The 15,305-nt window shown below is 34.1% G+C and overlaps 1 protein-coding gene across 1 annotated transcript; it reads left to right on the top strand.

Moving 5' to 3' along the window:
* Nucleotides 1-8,988, top strand: LOC133284465 (lysine-specific demethylase JMJ26-like). Its single transcript, XM_061481481.1, has 15 exons — nucleotides 1-528; nucleotides 655-773; nucleotides 1,248-1,347; nucleotides 1,437-1,575; nucleotides 2,079-2,142; nucleotides 2,218-2,953; nucleotides 4,330-4,659; nucleotides 5,192-5,300; nucleotides 5,415-5,464; nucleotides 5,537-5,683; nucleotides 6,320-6,392; nucleotides 6,493-6,578; nucleotides 8,188-8,307; nucleotides 8,624-8,682; nucleotides 8,862-8,988. The coding sequence occupies exons 1-15, from the start codon at nucleotides 1-3 to the stop codon at nucleotides 8,887-8,889; spliced, it is 2,688 nt and encodes an 895-aa protein (XP_061337465.1). The 3' UTR covers nucleotides 8,890-8,988.
* Nucleotides 8,989-15,305: the final 6,317 nt, after the last annotated feature.

Here is a 15,305-nt window from a genome sequence, read left to right as displayed (position 1 = left end):
ATGGCCAGCGTAAGGAAGAAGCGGCAACGGAACACAGTCACAGTGACAGTGACGGGGGAACCCATTCCTCTCAAAGCAAACACAAATGCTGATGAGGAACACGCCGAGAACGGTGATGGAGGTTCCGAGACGGTGAAATTTGCTGAAAATGTTGGGTTATCGAACGGTGAAGGTTCGGGTAAAGTAAAAGACGATGATGGAGCAGGGGGTTCTTCTTGTGTTCAAGTTGTGACGGGAAAGAAGCGCGGCAGAAAGAGTAATGTGGGAAATGATAGTGTTTTGAAGAAGAGACCCGGTAGAAAAAGAAAGATCGTCAATAAAGATGGATCTAAGAGAGGTTCTGATGAACTGGTTAGTGGGAATAAGAGAGGTTTAGGGCGTAGGTTCAAGGCAGAGAATGAAGTTTTGGTGGCTCAGGGTCATGGTGAACCTGAAGTGCCTATTTATTCTTCAGGATATGCTTTTAGGGACCGTAAAAACAACGAACACGAGAAGCCCAAAGTCATCAAGAAATCTGTTAGAGACAAAGTAATACGATTTCTCTGCTCGTTCATTATTCTTTTTATGTATATACATGTTTTGAGTTTGACGTTATATATGAATATGATTTAGCTTGCATCTGTGGTTGTTTTTTTTTTCTGTTTTATCAATCAGCGGTGGATTGAAGAGGAGTCCTTAATGTGCCATCAATGTCAGAGAAATGATAAAGGCAGGGTTGTGAGGTGCAAAAGTTGTAAGAGGAAAAGATTTTGCATACCCTGTTTAAATAATTGGTATAACTTTGCCTCCTTTTCTCTTTATTTATTTTTTGTCCTTGTATGTCACTTATCTTGTTATTGAATATGCCCTGTTCAAGTTGGGTGAGATTTATATATGAAGTTAACATCCATGTCCCTACCGCACTGCCAGCTAAAAATCCGGGTCTATTTAATTTGAATATATTTTTTGTTTTGGAGGACTTTAAACAGATTATTGGAAGGAATTGAAATGATAAATCCATGTATGAACACAACTTTCTGTTGTTTACCCAGACTTTTAATCATTTGTGTGGGGAATTTCAATAAATTACATATGTTATATTTAATATGATACTATTTATTATATTAGGAAAAAATTCATAATTTAGAGAAACAATTGTGAGATCAATGTCCTGAAAAGTTATAGCAAAGATTACAAGTTTAGATTTTGGATGATAGAAGCTTGACCAATGTTGTCAGTCCTTGATATTTTTGCTGTGTCTTGTTAAGGTATCCTCAACTGAAAGAGGATGATATTGCTGAGGAATGTCCTGTCTGCCGTGGTAATTGCAATTGCAAAACGTGCTTGCGATCTGGTGAACTTATTGAAGTCAGTTCTTCCCCCTCTTCTGGATTGGCTTTTCCTATGATTTTCTGCATTTCACATTTGTATCATCATGACCATTTGGTTTACTATAGGAAATGAAAAAAGAAACGGAAACCAAAACAGATGAAAAGGTGGAGCTCCTTAAGTATTTGCTGAAAGGACTTCTTCCATATCTAAGACAGTTGGATGAAGAACAAATGATTGAGAAGGAGATAGAAGCTAAGAGACAAGGTATTTTTCCCCCCTTAAGGAGTCTCAATTGAGGTTACTGATGTATGGATCAATGTTGCTCCGTGAATATATGAATTTGATGCTGATCCAAAGCTAGGTTTAATTATTGTATTTGCCTTCTAGTACTCTTTATGCTACACACAACTAAACCATTGTTTTGAAATGAGGCCATGAAGCCACAGATTACTCTGCATTCTGAATGCTGACTGCAAAAGAGTTTTTTGTTTTGTTTTGATAAACTTTTGGCTTTTGAACAGCCTGACTGTTGCAACGCATTTCTTCTTATTAATGTGATTTTCTTTGCTGGTGTTTCTTTGTTTTGGTTCTTTACTTCAGAAATCTCTCTCTCTCTCTCTCTCCCTTCTTGATTTTGATTTACTTTCCCACCTCAAATTATTTTTCTTGTATGCACCATAGCAGCATAGCTTGAATTTTTATTAAAGTTCAGTACTAGTTCAATATTTTTTTCACTGTTTAATTTGCTTTCGGTATGTGCACTGCAGGGCTCTCACTCTCAGAGCTAAATATAGAAAAGGCAGATTACTCCAAGGATGAGCGTGTATACTGGTAGGGATTTATCAGATTTATTATTGTTTTTCAGCTATCCTCCTATTTAGTTGTTGACTTAAAATTCTTTTGTAGTGACAATTGCAAAACATCAATATTTGATTACCACAGAAGCTGTACAAGATGCTCTTTTGATCTTTGTCTCATCTGTTGCCGTGAACTTAGAAGTGGGCAGCTTCTAGGCGGTGCAGAGCCAATTGATTTGGAGTTTGTATTCCGAGGTCGTGGTTATTTGCATGCAGAGGAAGAAAATAAGAAGGTACAAAGAAATGCATTACAAGCTAATGTTAAGCCTGAGAATCGTACGTGGTCAAGGTCTGAATGGCATGCAGAAAGTGATGGTAGCATTCTTTGTCCAAAAGTTAACGATGCATGCGTCCACAGTTTTCTTGAACTGAGAAGCATATTTCATCCAAATTTTATCTCAGACTTAGTATGTAAAGCAGGAGAATTAGCAAAAGCATATAAGCTTCAAGAAGCAATTGAGACTCCTCCCAAGTGGTGTTCATGTTTGAAGCTTGGTAGAGACACAGATGTTAGATATAATTATATGAGGAAGGCAGCGTCGCGTGAAGATTCCAGTGACAACTGTTTATACTGTCCTAGGGCTGTAGATCTACAGCATGGGGATTCAAGGCATTTTCAATGGCATTGGTACAGAGGGGAGCCTGTCATTGTTAGCAATGTACTTGAATGTACGTCTGGTTTGAGCTGGGAACCACTTGTCATGTGGCGTGCATTCCGTGAGAGAAGCACCAAGCAGGATCAACTTTTCGATGTGAAGGCAATTGATTGCTTAGATTGGTGTGAGGTTTGTTAAATTTCTCAATGTTGAACTCGGAGGGCTTTTTGCATAAATTCCACCATTTACCTTCACTGTCATGTCTAATTTCTTCAATGACAATATATAGGCAATTGATTGCTTAGATTGGTGTGAGGTTTGTTAAATTTCTAAATGTTGAACTTGGAGGGCTTTTTGCATAAATTCCACCATTTACCTTCATTTTCTGAATTTTGTAACTCCTTCTTATAAATGTTACTGTAGATTCACAAGTTTATTGTCTATTCTATGTATTTTTCAGATATTTAATACGGTATCAGAGAAACCCTAAATTACCTTTGAGGACATGTTGAAACTCTAAAAATTGTGTTGCTGCATTTTTTGTTTTTCTGGTTTGTGAGTTTGTTGGAGATCATTGCGCTTCTCAATTAAGTGGTCGGTCGACGATGTCCACCTACGTCCATAGGAGGCCTTTCGTGCTGAAAAATCGTTCATTTGCACCTCAGATCAACTTCCACAATCCACACCACCATTCCGGCCTTGACAATCTCTTGCTGCTATCAGGTCACTTTTTCCCTTGATAGCATGTCTGTCAACTTCACTGAGTAGGTTTCAATGGTGAGAATTTCCCATGTGGTCTCAATTGGTTCGATGTATATTAGAGGTCGAGGCAAACTTGGATACTTAAAAAAAACAACTAAGGAACCGGCCACCATTGACAAAGCACATGCTGTTTGCCAGTTTGGGATACCGAAATCTCAATTATTATGACTTGGTTGGTGTGAGGTTTGTTTAATTTCTCAATCTTGACCTTGGTGGATAGTTCCTCTATAAGAGACAGCTTCTAGATGTTCTGCTGTACGAGTCATAAAGAGATAACTTTTCATTGTGTTGGTCACTAACTTTCAACTCTTGTTGCTTGCCCTGTGCCGTCTCTCCCAACATTGTCAACAAATATGGTATTCTGTGATCACTTTATATTGCTTTTGTTATCATTGTCATCTTTTTTAGACCTGGATTTCACTCCATATCTTATCATCTTTTCTTACAACTTCATCTCAATTTCTTGCTGTCTGTTTCACTATATTTGCTTCACCTACCCAGATCCTTTCTTGTTTCCCTTGCATCCTCTGCATTCTGTTTTCCTATTGGTGTGTTTGCCTGTTTCTTCGGCATGCTCAAAGCATCTACCTGATGTCAAGTAAGACAAACTGTTTTATGTTTTCTTGTTGAAATTATTACTGTTTTTTTAGTTGTACTCATTCTATTTTTTTTCTTAATCTTTAATCAGACTAGACTTAATCACATTTGCTTTATTTTACTACTGTGTTATTTCTTTTACATGACGTGTCTATTCTATTGCTGGTGATTTCTGCTTTTTTTATTTGAGTTGTTGATTAATGCAGGGAGAGATTAATATACATCAATTCTTTACTGGGTATACAAGTGGTCGTAAGGATTGGCTTAATTGGCCTCAGATATTGAAATTAAAAGATTGGCCTCCTTCTAATTTTTTTGAGAAATGTTTACCTCGTCATTGTGCTGAGTTCCTATCTTCCTTGCCCTATAAAGAATATACGGATCCTCTTAGAGGTGTTCTTAACCTCGCAGTGAAGTTGCCAAAAGGATGTCTAAAGCCTGACATGGGGCCAAAGACATATATTGCTTATGGATTTGCTCAGGAGCTTGGGCGTGGTGATTCTGTTACTAAGCTCCACTGTGATATGTCTGATGCAGTAAGATCTATTTCCTTAATTCTTTCTTGGCCCGTTTCTTTCAAGGGTTTCTTCAGGGTTGTTTGAATTCTTATGGTTGTTATATTTAAATAGAATATGATAAGTTGCATAGTTTGTAGGATGTATAAATTGTTGCCTGTGTAAGCTGTTGCATTTCTCTGCTCTCTTTCTTATGAGCAGATTGTGGTTTCAAGTCTATCTCATAATTTTTTTTCTTTCAGCGCATTGTCTTCAATGCATAAACTCATTTGATTCTATATTTGATTGGTTATTGCCGTGGTTGTTTTAGTAATTGATGATTTGAAAATGTTATCATGATATGATTGATGGCATCGTCACATAAGTATTTAAAGACTTGAAATCAATGATGCCTTTGGATTAGAGAAATTTGTAATCAGCATTTATTTTCATTAGTTGCATGGCTTTTACTGGTTAAATATTTGTTGGTGCTTTGTATTTATTGCTGTATTTATTGCATGGCTGCACATTTATGAGGAAAACAAAATATCTTTTTTTAATCTGGCTGTTTTAGGTAAATGTGTTGACTCACATAGCTGAAGTGAAATTGGATTCTGAGCAACTTACTACCATTGAGAATTTGACACAAAAGCATCTTGAGCAAGACAAGAGGGAACTACTTGGAGATGATCAGGATGGAGAAACTAATGCTGACGTGCTTGATAATTCATATTCTCCCATAAATGCTTCTGAAAAGCAAAATAGTGTTCAAGTCATGGAACATGAAAATGGGTTATGTGATGGGAAAGTGGTTGATCAATTTCATCAACACTCTGATTGGAATGAGGTTGCCATTGTTAATGAGGATGGTCTTTCATGTGGGTCAGAGCTCAAAGAGGTTGAGAAAGAGAAAATGAAGCAAGAAAACGGTATATTGGTTGCGGGGGATGCTTCAGAAGGTGCTCTCTGGGATATTTTTCGTAGACAGGATGTACCTAAATTGCAGGAATATCTGATGAAGCATTTCAGAGAGTTCAGGCATGTCCATTGCAGTCCTCTAAAACGGGTAAATTAGTAAAATGATTTTCCATTATCTATCAGGATGCTCCTTGTTGATAAAGCTTGGTTCTTACCAAGTTACTGCTAGGAACATAATCTTATAACTAATTTTGTATTCATAATATTTGGAGTTTTGCACCTTAATAACATTGACAGTATCCCATATTTTCTTCTGATAATTTTTTTATTAAATATACATGTCATAAAGGATTGGGCTAAGGATCAAGCTGCTGATAAATAACAATTGTGAATAGTTGTTTTGAGAATGGAAATAAATTATTTCTGTTTAATTAAGTCTATGCATTATCATTGGTAAGGAATTATATTGATGTGATCAGCCATATTGAAACATATCATATATGGCCTGAGACAAGTTTATTCATTTATGGACCTTTCATTAATATAACAATAGATGCTTCCGTTCAGAAACAAGGGCAGGGAAATGCATTATTGGTGTAGTTACCAGTCCTAGATCCTCATTGGCCATTTAAATAAATGTTTTATATAATTGGTTTTGGCAATTTTGAAGTTTTGATTTGGCAGTTGAAAACTATTGCTTGTAGATATCTGGTCAGTCTGATAATCCTTTCACTCAATATACATGTATTTTATTTCTTGATTGGCACATCCTTCGAAATCGTAGGTTATTCACCCCATCCATGATCAGACTTTCTATCTGACTGTGGAGCATAAGAGGAAGCTTAAGGAGGAATATGGTTAGTAATGTTCATAAGTTTTCCTATTTTGTTTGGGGGGAGGGGTGGTTTAATTGATCAAATTGTACCTATATGGTGACAGTTCTATATTTTCTTGTAGGAATTGAGCCCTGGACTTTTATTCAGAAGCTAGGAGATGCTGTTTTTATTCCAGCAGGTTGTCCTCACCAAGTCAGAAATCTGAAGGTAAAATGAAAACATGTTGTGAATTTGCTTTGTCTTTAATGTGGGTATGATGTTTCCTTGTTTGCCTAGAAGTGTATAAATGTTTAAGTATTCTATTACGTCAGATATGTTGGTTTTGACATACTATGATACAAGAACGCCTACTAACTTAAAGTATATGTTGGTTTTGACATACTATGATACAAGAACGCCTACTAACTTAAAAGTAGGTATATATCCTGTGTAAAGAACCTTGGGATACACCACCCTAAAAGCTAGCTCAAAGGGTGAGAGTGTTCAAGGCCTTATAAAGGCCACATTAGTTGCACATACAACCAATAAGGGCCGACCCAGTTCAAATACCCACTTCGTGAGTGTCTGGGGAAGGGAATACTCTAGGCAGTCTTTCCCCTGCTTTTTGCAGAGAGGCTGATTCGAACCCGCGACCTGACACACCACGGCAAGCAAGCTTACCGCTGAGCCAAGCCGGCCCTTCAATGGTACGGGGGAGTCCAAAACCCTTTGCAAATGGTACATCCACCAATGAGCCAAATGACAAACCATAATAAGTGGGCCAACACCACATCTCAACCTAAAACCTTAAGGCTAAAATACATCCTCTTAAATACAAACATTAAGACGTGTTGCTGCCCAGTGAGACTATATATCTCAACACGCCCCCTCACACAAGAGCCCATTGGGCTTGAAGAGTGGACAATGCAACAGGCCCAACTTACCTATGCTAAGAAACGCCACAAGAGAAAGTGGGGGGCGGCGAGGCTCTGATACCATGTTAAAAACCTTGAGGTCACCACCCCAAAAGCTAGCTCAAAGGGTGGGAGTGCCTAAGACCTTATAAACTCCACATTGGTTGCACATACAACCAGTGTGAGACTATATATCTCAACACGCCCCCTCACACGAGAGCCTATTGGGCTTGAAGAGTGGACAATGCAACAGGCCTAGCCTACCTGTGCTAAGAAACGCCACAAGAGAAAGTGGGGGGCGGCGAGGCTCTGATACCATGTAAAGAACCTTGGGATACACCATCCCAAAAGCTAGCTCAAGGGGTGAGAGTGCTCAAGACCTTATAAACTGTCACATTAGTTGCTCTTCAACCAATGTGAGACTATATATCTCAACACGCCCACACGAGAGCCCTCTTGGCTTGAAGCGTGGATTATGTATCAGGCCCAATCTTTAGTTTACCTTTTGTGCTTCCACTTTAAAGTGGGGGCGGTGAGGATTGAACCTCAAGCTCTGATACTATGTAAAGAACCTTGGGATACACCACTCTAAAAGCTAGCTCAAAGGGTGGGAGTGCCCAAGGCCTTATAAACTCCCACATTAGTTGCTCTTCAACCAATGTGGGGCTATATATCTCAACATCCTGCGTAAGCAAAGCAAGCTATAATAGGAAGTGACAACATTGATTCTTTTAAGTTGTAATATTTTTGACACATGCCTGTTCTTTTATAGGCATTAAATGTGATTATTTTTTATTTTAATTTCTATTTTTTATTTTTTATACAATAACAGCATGGAGGTTGAACCTAGGATTTCTTAACCCCTAGCTCACTTTTTGTGGCTTAGCACGTAAACATCCATGATATGCTTTTTCCTTTTGCAGTCATGCATTAAAGTTGCGCTTGATTTTGTCTCTCCTGAAAATGTTGGTGAGTGCTTCCGTTTGACAGAGGAATTCCGCATGCTTCCAATAAATCACTGGTCCACTGAGGACAAACTGGAGGTATGCCAAACTAGTTTTCTTGATTTGATTATGCCGTTTATATTTTTGTTGATTGTTTTGATGTATAGCATGACTAAAATGGGTATTTACACTTTGGATCAGTCCAAATTGTGGCTTACCTTCCTCGTTTTTGTCGTTTCTGCCTATTAGATACACTATTTGTTTAGTTTTAGAATTTATTTATTTAACTTCCAAAAAAGCAGTATGGACTGAACTTGGCAATATGTTAATAATTGTGCCATATTGTCATGTCAGTAGTTTCTTATTGGGATTTAAAATTCTTTTTTCCCCCTGATCGCTGCTTCTTTGGGAATAGGTGAAGAAAATGACGATACATGCTCTGATTGATGTGGTGGGACAATTGGAGCAAGCAAGGTGAGTGATTGTGATACTTGCGTTTACCGAGGACATTATTCACTTTGCTGTGAAATGCATTGTTAGATTATCTCTTACGTTCTCTGCATATTTTGTTACATTCTTTAGGCTCGTGATTTTAGATTTGCATTTATTGTTTGCATCAATTACGAAATTGATGATTCTCATTCAATTTACAGGTTTGGGGAAACCAAGGTTCCACTATGAATATATCTGTAACAGATTAAAGCCAATTGGAAGTGTAAATTTTTTGAGTCATTAGCTTGATCAGGTGTGATGATTTTGGGTTCTACATATCCTTACCGTTCCATATTTTGTTCTCTATAGCACACCTTGAAGAGGTACTTTTGAAACATTATGTTTTACTGACTTGTAATGGTGTACATATACGTATCACCACTTGTATACCTAGGTTGCTAATACTTAGGCTTAATTAAGTTTACGGGGCAGATGCTGATATGAGCGTTGTACTTTTTTGAACTTCTGAATGCATAAATGAGATTCGAAGTTTGCCCTCGTTGCCTTGTATTAGAATATAAATAATATTTTATTTTATTTTTAGTATGTTTTGTTATTTTACATTAGGGTGAGTTGTAGAATTATTACAATCCCCACTCTTTTATATTCTCTCATTGTATCCATTTTAACCTAATCAATTTTACATCAATCTACTCTCTTTTACCTTCTAACATTTTACCACGATAAAAATAGAGAAATTTTTTTTTATTGATTCTCATTCATTTTCTAAAATGATTCTTACATGGTGTATTTGTGCGCCTCAACCATAACAGAATTGGTGAGGTATTGCTAGTCCCCTATTCATCCTTGAAGTCCTATGTAAAAACATGTACTCTATGAAAAAGAAGACAATATGGATTGGTGATATTCTTTGACCTTCTCCCTTTTATTTCATAGTGTCTCTATTTTCTCTCTTAGTTTTATAACATGTCTTTATTTTCTTTCTTAGTTTTATAATACCAATTTCTATGTTTCATTAATCGAACTATTGATTCTTAAATCTATCAAAATGACTATTATTTTTTGAAAAATATGTTTTTCACGTTGCATGAGACACAAAAAAAATGCACGCACAAATAAAAAATAGATGGTATTCATTTTTTTATTTTTCTCTTTTCTTTTTAGCAGGTCCATGTAATATAAGAAATATATTTCTCTTATTTTTTTCTCCTTTACTAAGTCATGAACCCATTTATTATCAATATTATTTTCTTCATGGTAGTCAGGAGTATAATTGATATTATTGTCTTATTTGTCATACTCTTCATATTCGACACCCTTTAATGGAATGAAGTGTTATTGGTGCAACAGTAGATTTCTATTTGATCAATAAAAATGGCTTCATATTAGGTAATATGTGCTACATGTTCTTTCAAACTTTAATTGTTCTTTTAATGATTTTTTTTAGTGAATAATGTGTTGAATACTTCATTTAAATCTTGTGGTTGATTGTAAAATCTCTAAAATCATAAATGTGATTCATTTCACTCTTGTATAGTGCTCAATACCCTTTCATGTTAGGATATCTAGCATTTACTACACAACATTTTCCTAAAAAAAAAGGTTTTATTGTTAGTTCATAACTTCATATAAAAATTCATTTGGATAAATATATAACTAAATAAATTTATGTAAAAAATAATGAATTGTATCTTAGGGAACACACTTTTTATTTCTTCAAGCAGATAGAAAACGAGTGACATGAGACGTATTAGGTCAACCAACAAAGGTAAAAGTGACTAGTATGTCAAAGTTGCACACTAATATCTAGGGGTGTTAACGGGCCGAGCCGAGTTGAGCTTTGGTTTTAAAAGGTTAAGTATGTGTTTAAATGTGTCAGCCTGATCAAGCCTGTTACTTGTTATAAATATAATTATCGGCTTGTGGCCTAACTTATTTACAAAACGTAAAAGCCTTGTTTAGCCTATTTAAAAAAATAAGATAACAAAATTTTATCCAAACAGAATATAATATAGAACAAAATAATTCAAAAAATCTATTTAACCAATAAGATGGGGTGCAATGGATTGAGGAGAAAGAGAGGATTATTACAAGTAGTATAAAAAATATAAATAATAAATAAAAAATAATATATTAGGTCAGTCTGAGAGAGGCTTTAAGACTGAGCTTTTGAATTGGAGCATGAGGCTTTTTTTATTAAACGGGTTTTTATACAAGTCCAAGCATGGTGTCAATAATTAATTTTAGATATCTAAGCTTAGGCCTTTACGAGTTAAGCCAAATACCTTTAGTTTGTTTATCACCCATACTAATATGACATTGTTTTAGATATCCCTTTTACCGTTGAAATTAATTTTTCATGGTTAGGAGGAATGATAGTCACAAGGGATCCATCTATAGTTCCAATGTATCCCTCGAAATAAGGTCAATATCTATGATCATCTCTAATTTTTTATGAAACTTCCATAAACTAAAATTGTGGTGGAAGCATAATATCAAAGCATGTATTACATAAATATAAATATAGATTCACAATTATGCAAATAAGTATTCAAATAAAAATCATTACATTTGTTTACCAAAAAAAAAAATCATTACATTTTATTTGATTTGTAATTATTTCTAAATGATATATGACATTTTGTATGTTGGACAATGAAGGATTGCAAAAGGCCATGGATTATTGTAATGTAATTTTTTTTACGACAATACGAAGCTGAATCCTAAATTCAACATAATTTAGTGCTGATGATGGTGATCGTAAGGGGTGAGGAGAATGCTAACGACATTTTATGTTGCACCGCCAGGCATCAATATAGATATGAGACTCGATATGATTGACACCCAAGGTCGATATGTTAATTCTAAATTTTCGACATGTTAGAAATATGGTAATTAAATCTCGATTTATCATTACGATTTTATATTTTTATATATTTTTTTTAAAATAATTTTACCAATATTTCAAACGCTTTCATTTTTTATGATTTTTTACTCTTTTTTTTTATGTTATGATTTTATATTTTTTGATTTTTTTATTTCTTTTTTGACTTTACGTAAAATCTCAATTTTAACTACCTTCACTTAGGACATATTTTGATAATAAATGATATTTAATATATATAATATAGTTTACATTTAATATATATAATTGTCCATAGTAAGTCATATAAATAATTAAATATACAAGTTTTATAATATAAATATAAATCAAAAATAAAATTTTATGTCAAATTCTATTGTAAAAAATATTTATTTTATAAATTTATTTTTATGTTTAATTAAAAATATAAAATAAAATATAATTTGAATTAAAAAAATGTTAAAAAACGCTGACCACATATCGAAAATATATCGGTGTCTGACATGTATTTTTGTAAAAAAATTGACGTGTTCATTCTTAGACGACATTAATAACCTGGATGAGAAATTGATTAGATTGGTAATATTAATGGCCTTTTTGATTGCCATACGACACGTATGTAGAGTCTTTCACGCGGTTGGAAGGAGTGTGCTACACACGCCAGATAAGGTTGTTCACGGTGTCGAAAGAATCGGCAATCTAGGAGTTGTGTGTGCATTGGTCGATTGGTTTCAGGGTTATGCATATTGTTGGTGCTTAGAGCCACGTGTCCTCCGCAGTTTTCTTTGGTTGGATCATGATTGAAACACAATTAACTCAAAATCTTTTATTATTATAAACTTTTATCATTATTTATGTCTTATAGTAAACTTAACTCATCTAAGTATAATATAATACACAATTTCGATAGTTATAAAAAGAAGTTCATCACTATTTTGTGGAGATACAAAGGCATGAAAAACAAAACAGCACATGATTAAAAATAAAAAATAAAACAAAATCTTAGATATGTCAAGAAAATTTAATTTATTTATGTAATAATTATAAAACGTAATATAGAAATGATATTGTTGATTTTATTATTATAAATTTTGGATGGTTTATATTTAATTCCTCTATATATTTAAAGAGAGGCTCTACTTTGACCACACATTTTGGTTGTTCTCATCTTGTAGCTACTTAAGTTGTAGAAATGGACCATAAAAAAAGTCCTTCATACTGAATATTTGAAGTAATCCCGCAAGTGTCTCACCTCCAATGCATAATAATTAGAGATATGTTTAATTATTAAATATTAAAATTTAATATCATAAAACTAGTAATAACCTAACTATGTTCTTTTTCTTTATAAAAAAAAATGCTAACTATGTTTTAAATTTTAACCGTAGGAACAGAAACCACGAGCTCCAATCCGTGTTCTATTAAATTATGGCTGTCTTTTCTTGATTTGCAAAGACAATTTTATATTTTGTTCACACAACCTAAGCTCACAAAGGGTAAAATAAAGAGAAAAAAAAAAGTCTTGCTTTTCTTCTAACTATCGATCATAACATAGATGTATAAATAACTTAAATTTTAAGAACATTATTATTAAAAAATTAAGATAAGTAAAATTTTAAAATGTTATATATAGCATATAAATATTTCATTGTAATTCTCATCATTTCCAATTGAAACTCGAGAATTGGTTCAGATGGGGGAACGATTATGATAGTGGCATTGATAACATGCTGAAGGCGTACTGGTTTATTATTAACAGGATAAAATCTCAATATTTTTTTAATAAAAAAAAACTCAAAAATTTATGGTAAATTTTAGTTAGAATAAGTTTATATTGTTTTTTTTTTTTTTTATGGTAAGCGAGTTTATATTGTTATTTATTCTATTCTCCGTCGTATATATGCCAATAATCATTATTGAGTGTTGGTAATTTCTAACTGTATTTATCAATATTTTTTGACAGTGTATCATACATAAATCATACACTTATTTCACGTAATTATCTTAGTTTTTCATATATTACAACTTCTTTATTTCTTTTTTTATTTTACATAATTTTGTTTCGTTCTTAACTAGATATTTCACTACAAGAAAATAGGCATTTAGAGGCGGGACTTCTGAGGCGGTTTATATGAAACTGCCTCTGATATACAATCCAAGGCGGTTCTGGCGACCTTTTTTAGGGAGGTCACAAAATTACGTCCATTATGGGCGGTTATCCTATGACCGCCTGAGATTTATTTATAGGAGGCAGTTTATCTGAATTTGGAGGCGGTTCATGTTTAAATGATAAAAATATATGAGATCATGGTTCGAACCCGTACTCCTAAAGTAAATGCAGACTCTGTAACCATTGTGACTAATGGATTATAATTGTTACTTCATACCAATTATTTGTTAAATAGTAACAGAATTTGTAAATTTTGCGGTTCCATCTAGATGAATTGTAATTCTCACGCGTTAATTTTTTGTGAAAGTTACCTCTTCCCCCCTTTTCATTCTTTCACTTTCCCCTTTCACCTCCATACCTTTTCACCTTTCAGTTTCCACACACCCTTTCCCGCTACACACACTTTCACTCTTTTTCTTTCTCTTCCATCGCTCAACGATTTTTAACTTTTTTCTTTCTCTTCCGCCATTCAACTGTTCACTATTTTCTCTTCCATTGTTCAACTCTTCACTATTTTTAGTATCAAGTTTAGGTTTAAAGGTTAGGTTTTTATAATCATTTACTCTTCACTGCGTCTCAAAACTCTTCTTCTTCTTTTAACGATTTTCACTTTCAACATATAGGCTTTCAGTCGTTGCCATGGTGGTGCCTTCATTCAACGTTGAAATCACCTTGAGGTAGTGACAGTGAACGGTGAAGAATGTGTTGCCCTACAACTAAAACTTGGTGAGTCATCAATCGATTACTCCGGTTCATTGCAAAATGCAAACTCTACTGTATCAACCTTCATCAACTCTGTGGGTTTTTATTTTTTAAATCACTGATTTATTTCTTTCTATTTTTCCATCACAATGCATGACAATTTTTCAAATCGTTATGTATTTTGGGGTTTCAGTGTGCGCCTTTTTTTTTCCTTTAAAATTGTATGCCAATTTCAAACGATTGGTAATTGCTTCTTTGTTCTCCTTTCTTTAAGAACTTGGTTGATATGAATTTTGGGGTTTCGGTGTGTTCCTTTTTTTTTTTGCATTATTTTAGTTTTTAAACTTTCCACTACAGATTGGTTTTTGTTATTGCGCATGTCTTATTGACTTCATGTGTTATTACCAAGTTTGTGCTTCCCTGGAATAATTTGGTGTGACAACTGGGAAATGTAATATTTAAATCCCAGCTTTAGCTTCTCTTATGATTAATTTCTTTAATCTGTACAGCATTCCGATTTCTTTTCGTAAGTACCCGGAAAAATATTTTGCTGCCATGTACGTCTATGATTTTGTTTACTGTTCTATGGATTCTTAATTATGAGTTATAAGAATATGGAACTTTTTTGTAGAATAGAACATTTGTTTTCTGATTTCTTAGTAGAATCTATGCCAAGATAATGAGATATGGATAGTGCGAAGCCTTCCCCTGGATGTGTAGCCGCTTTTATGTAGTTTATTTTTTAATTTTTTTCTTGAATACTTTTTTTTGTTATTTTTTTGTCAATTGTCGTTTGTTTCCTCAGTTTGGCTTTGAGCTTGATACCCCTAAGCTTTTCTCAAAGAGCCCTTTTGTTACAATGAGAATTACTATGTTTGTTTGCCGTCAAAGCTAATTTAAGGGAATATT

Source organism: Gastrolobium bilobum, unplaced genomic scaffold (assembly GCF_033153095.1).
Source record: "Gastrolobium bilobum isolate Gb01-03AN ecotype WA unplaced genomic scaffold, APGP_CSIRO_Gbil_v1 utg2164, whole genome shotgun sequence".
In the NCBI taxonomy this organism is placed as follows: domain Eukaryota; kingdom Viridiplantae; phylum Streptophyta; class Magnoliopsida; order Fabales; family Fabaceae; genus Gastrolobium; species Gastrolobium bilobum.
Note: the sequence above shows the minus strand (reverse complement) of the source record. Positions and strands in the feature narration are given on the sequence as shown.

Coding starts and splice junctions, on each gene's coding strand:
- LOC133284465 (XM_061481481.1), top strand. CDS start 1: ATGGCCAGCGTAAGGAAGAAGCGGCAACGGAACACAGTCACAGTGACA. Junction 2,954..4,329: donor ATTGCTTAGATTGGTGTGAG/GTTTGTTAAATT, acceptor TGATTAATGCAG/GGAGAGATTAATATACATCA. Junction 6,393..6,492: donor GAAGCTTAAGGAGGAATATG/GTTAGTAATGTT, acceptor ATTTTCTTGTAG/GAATTGAGCCCTGGACTTTT.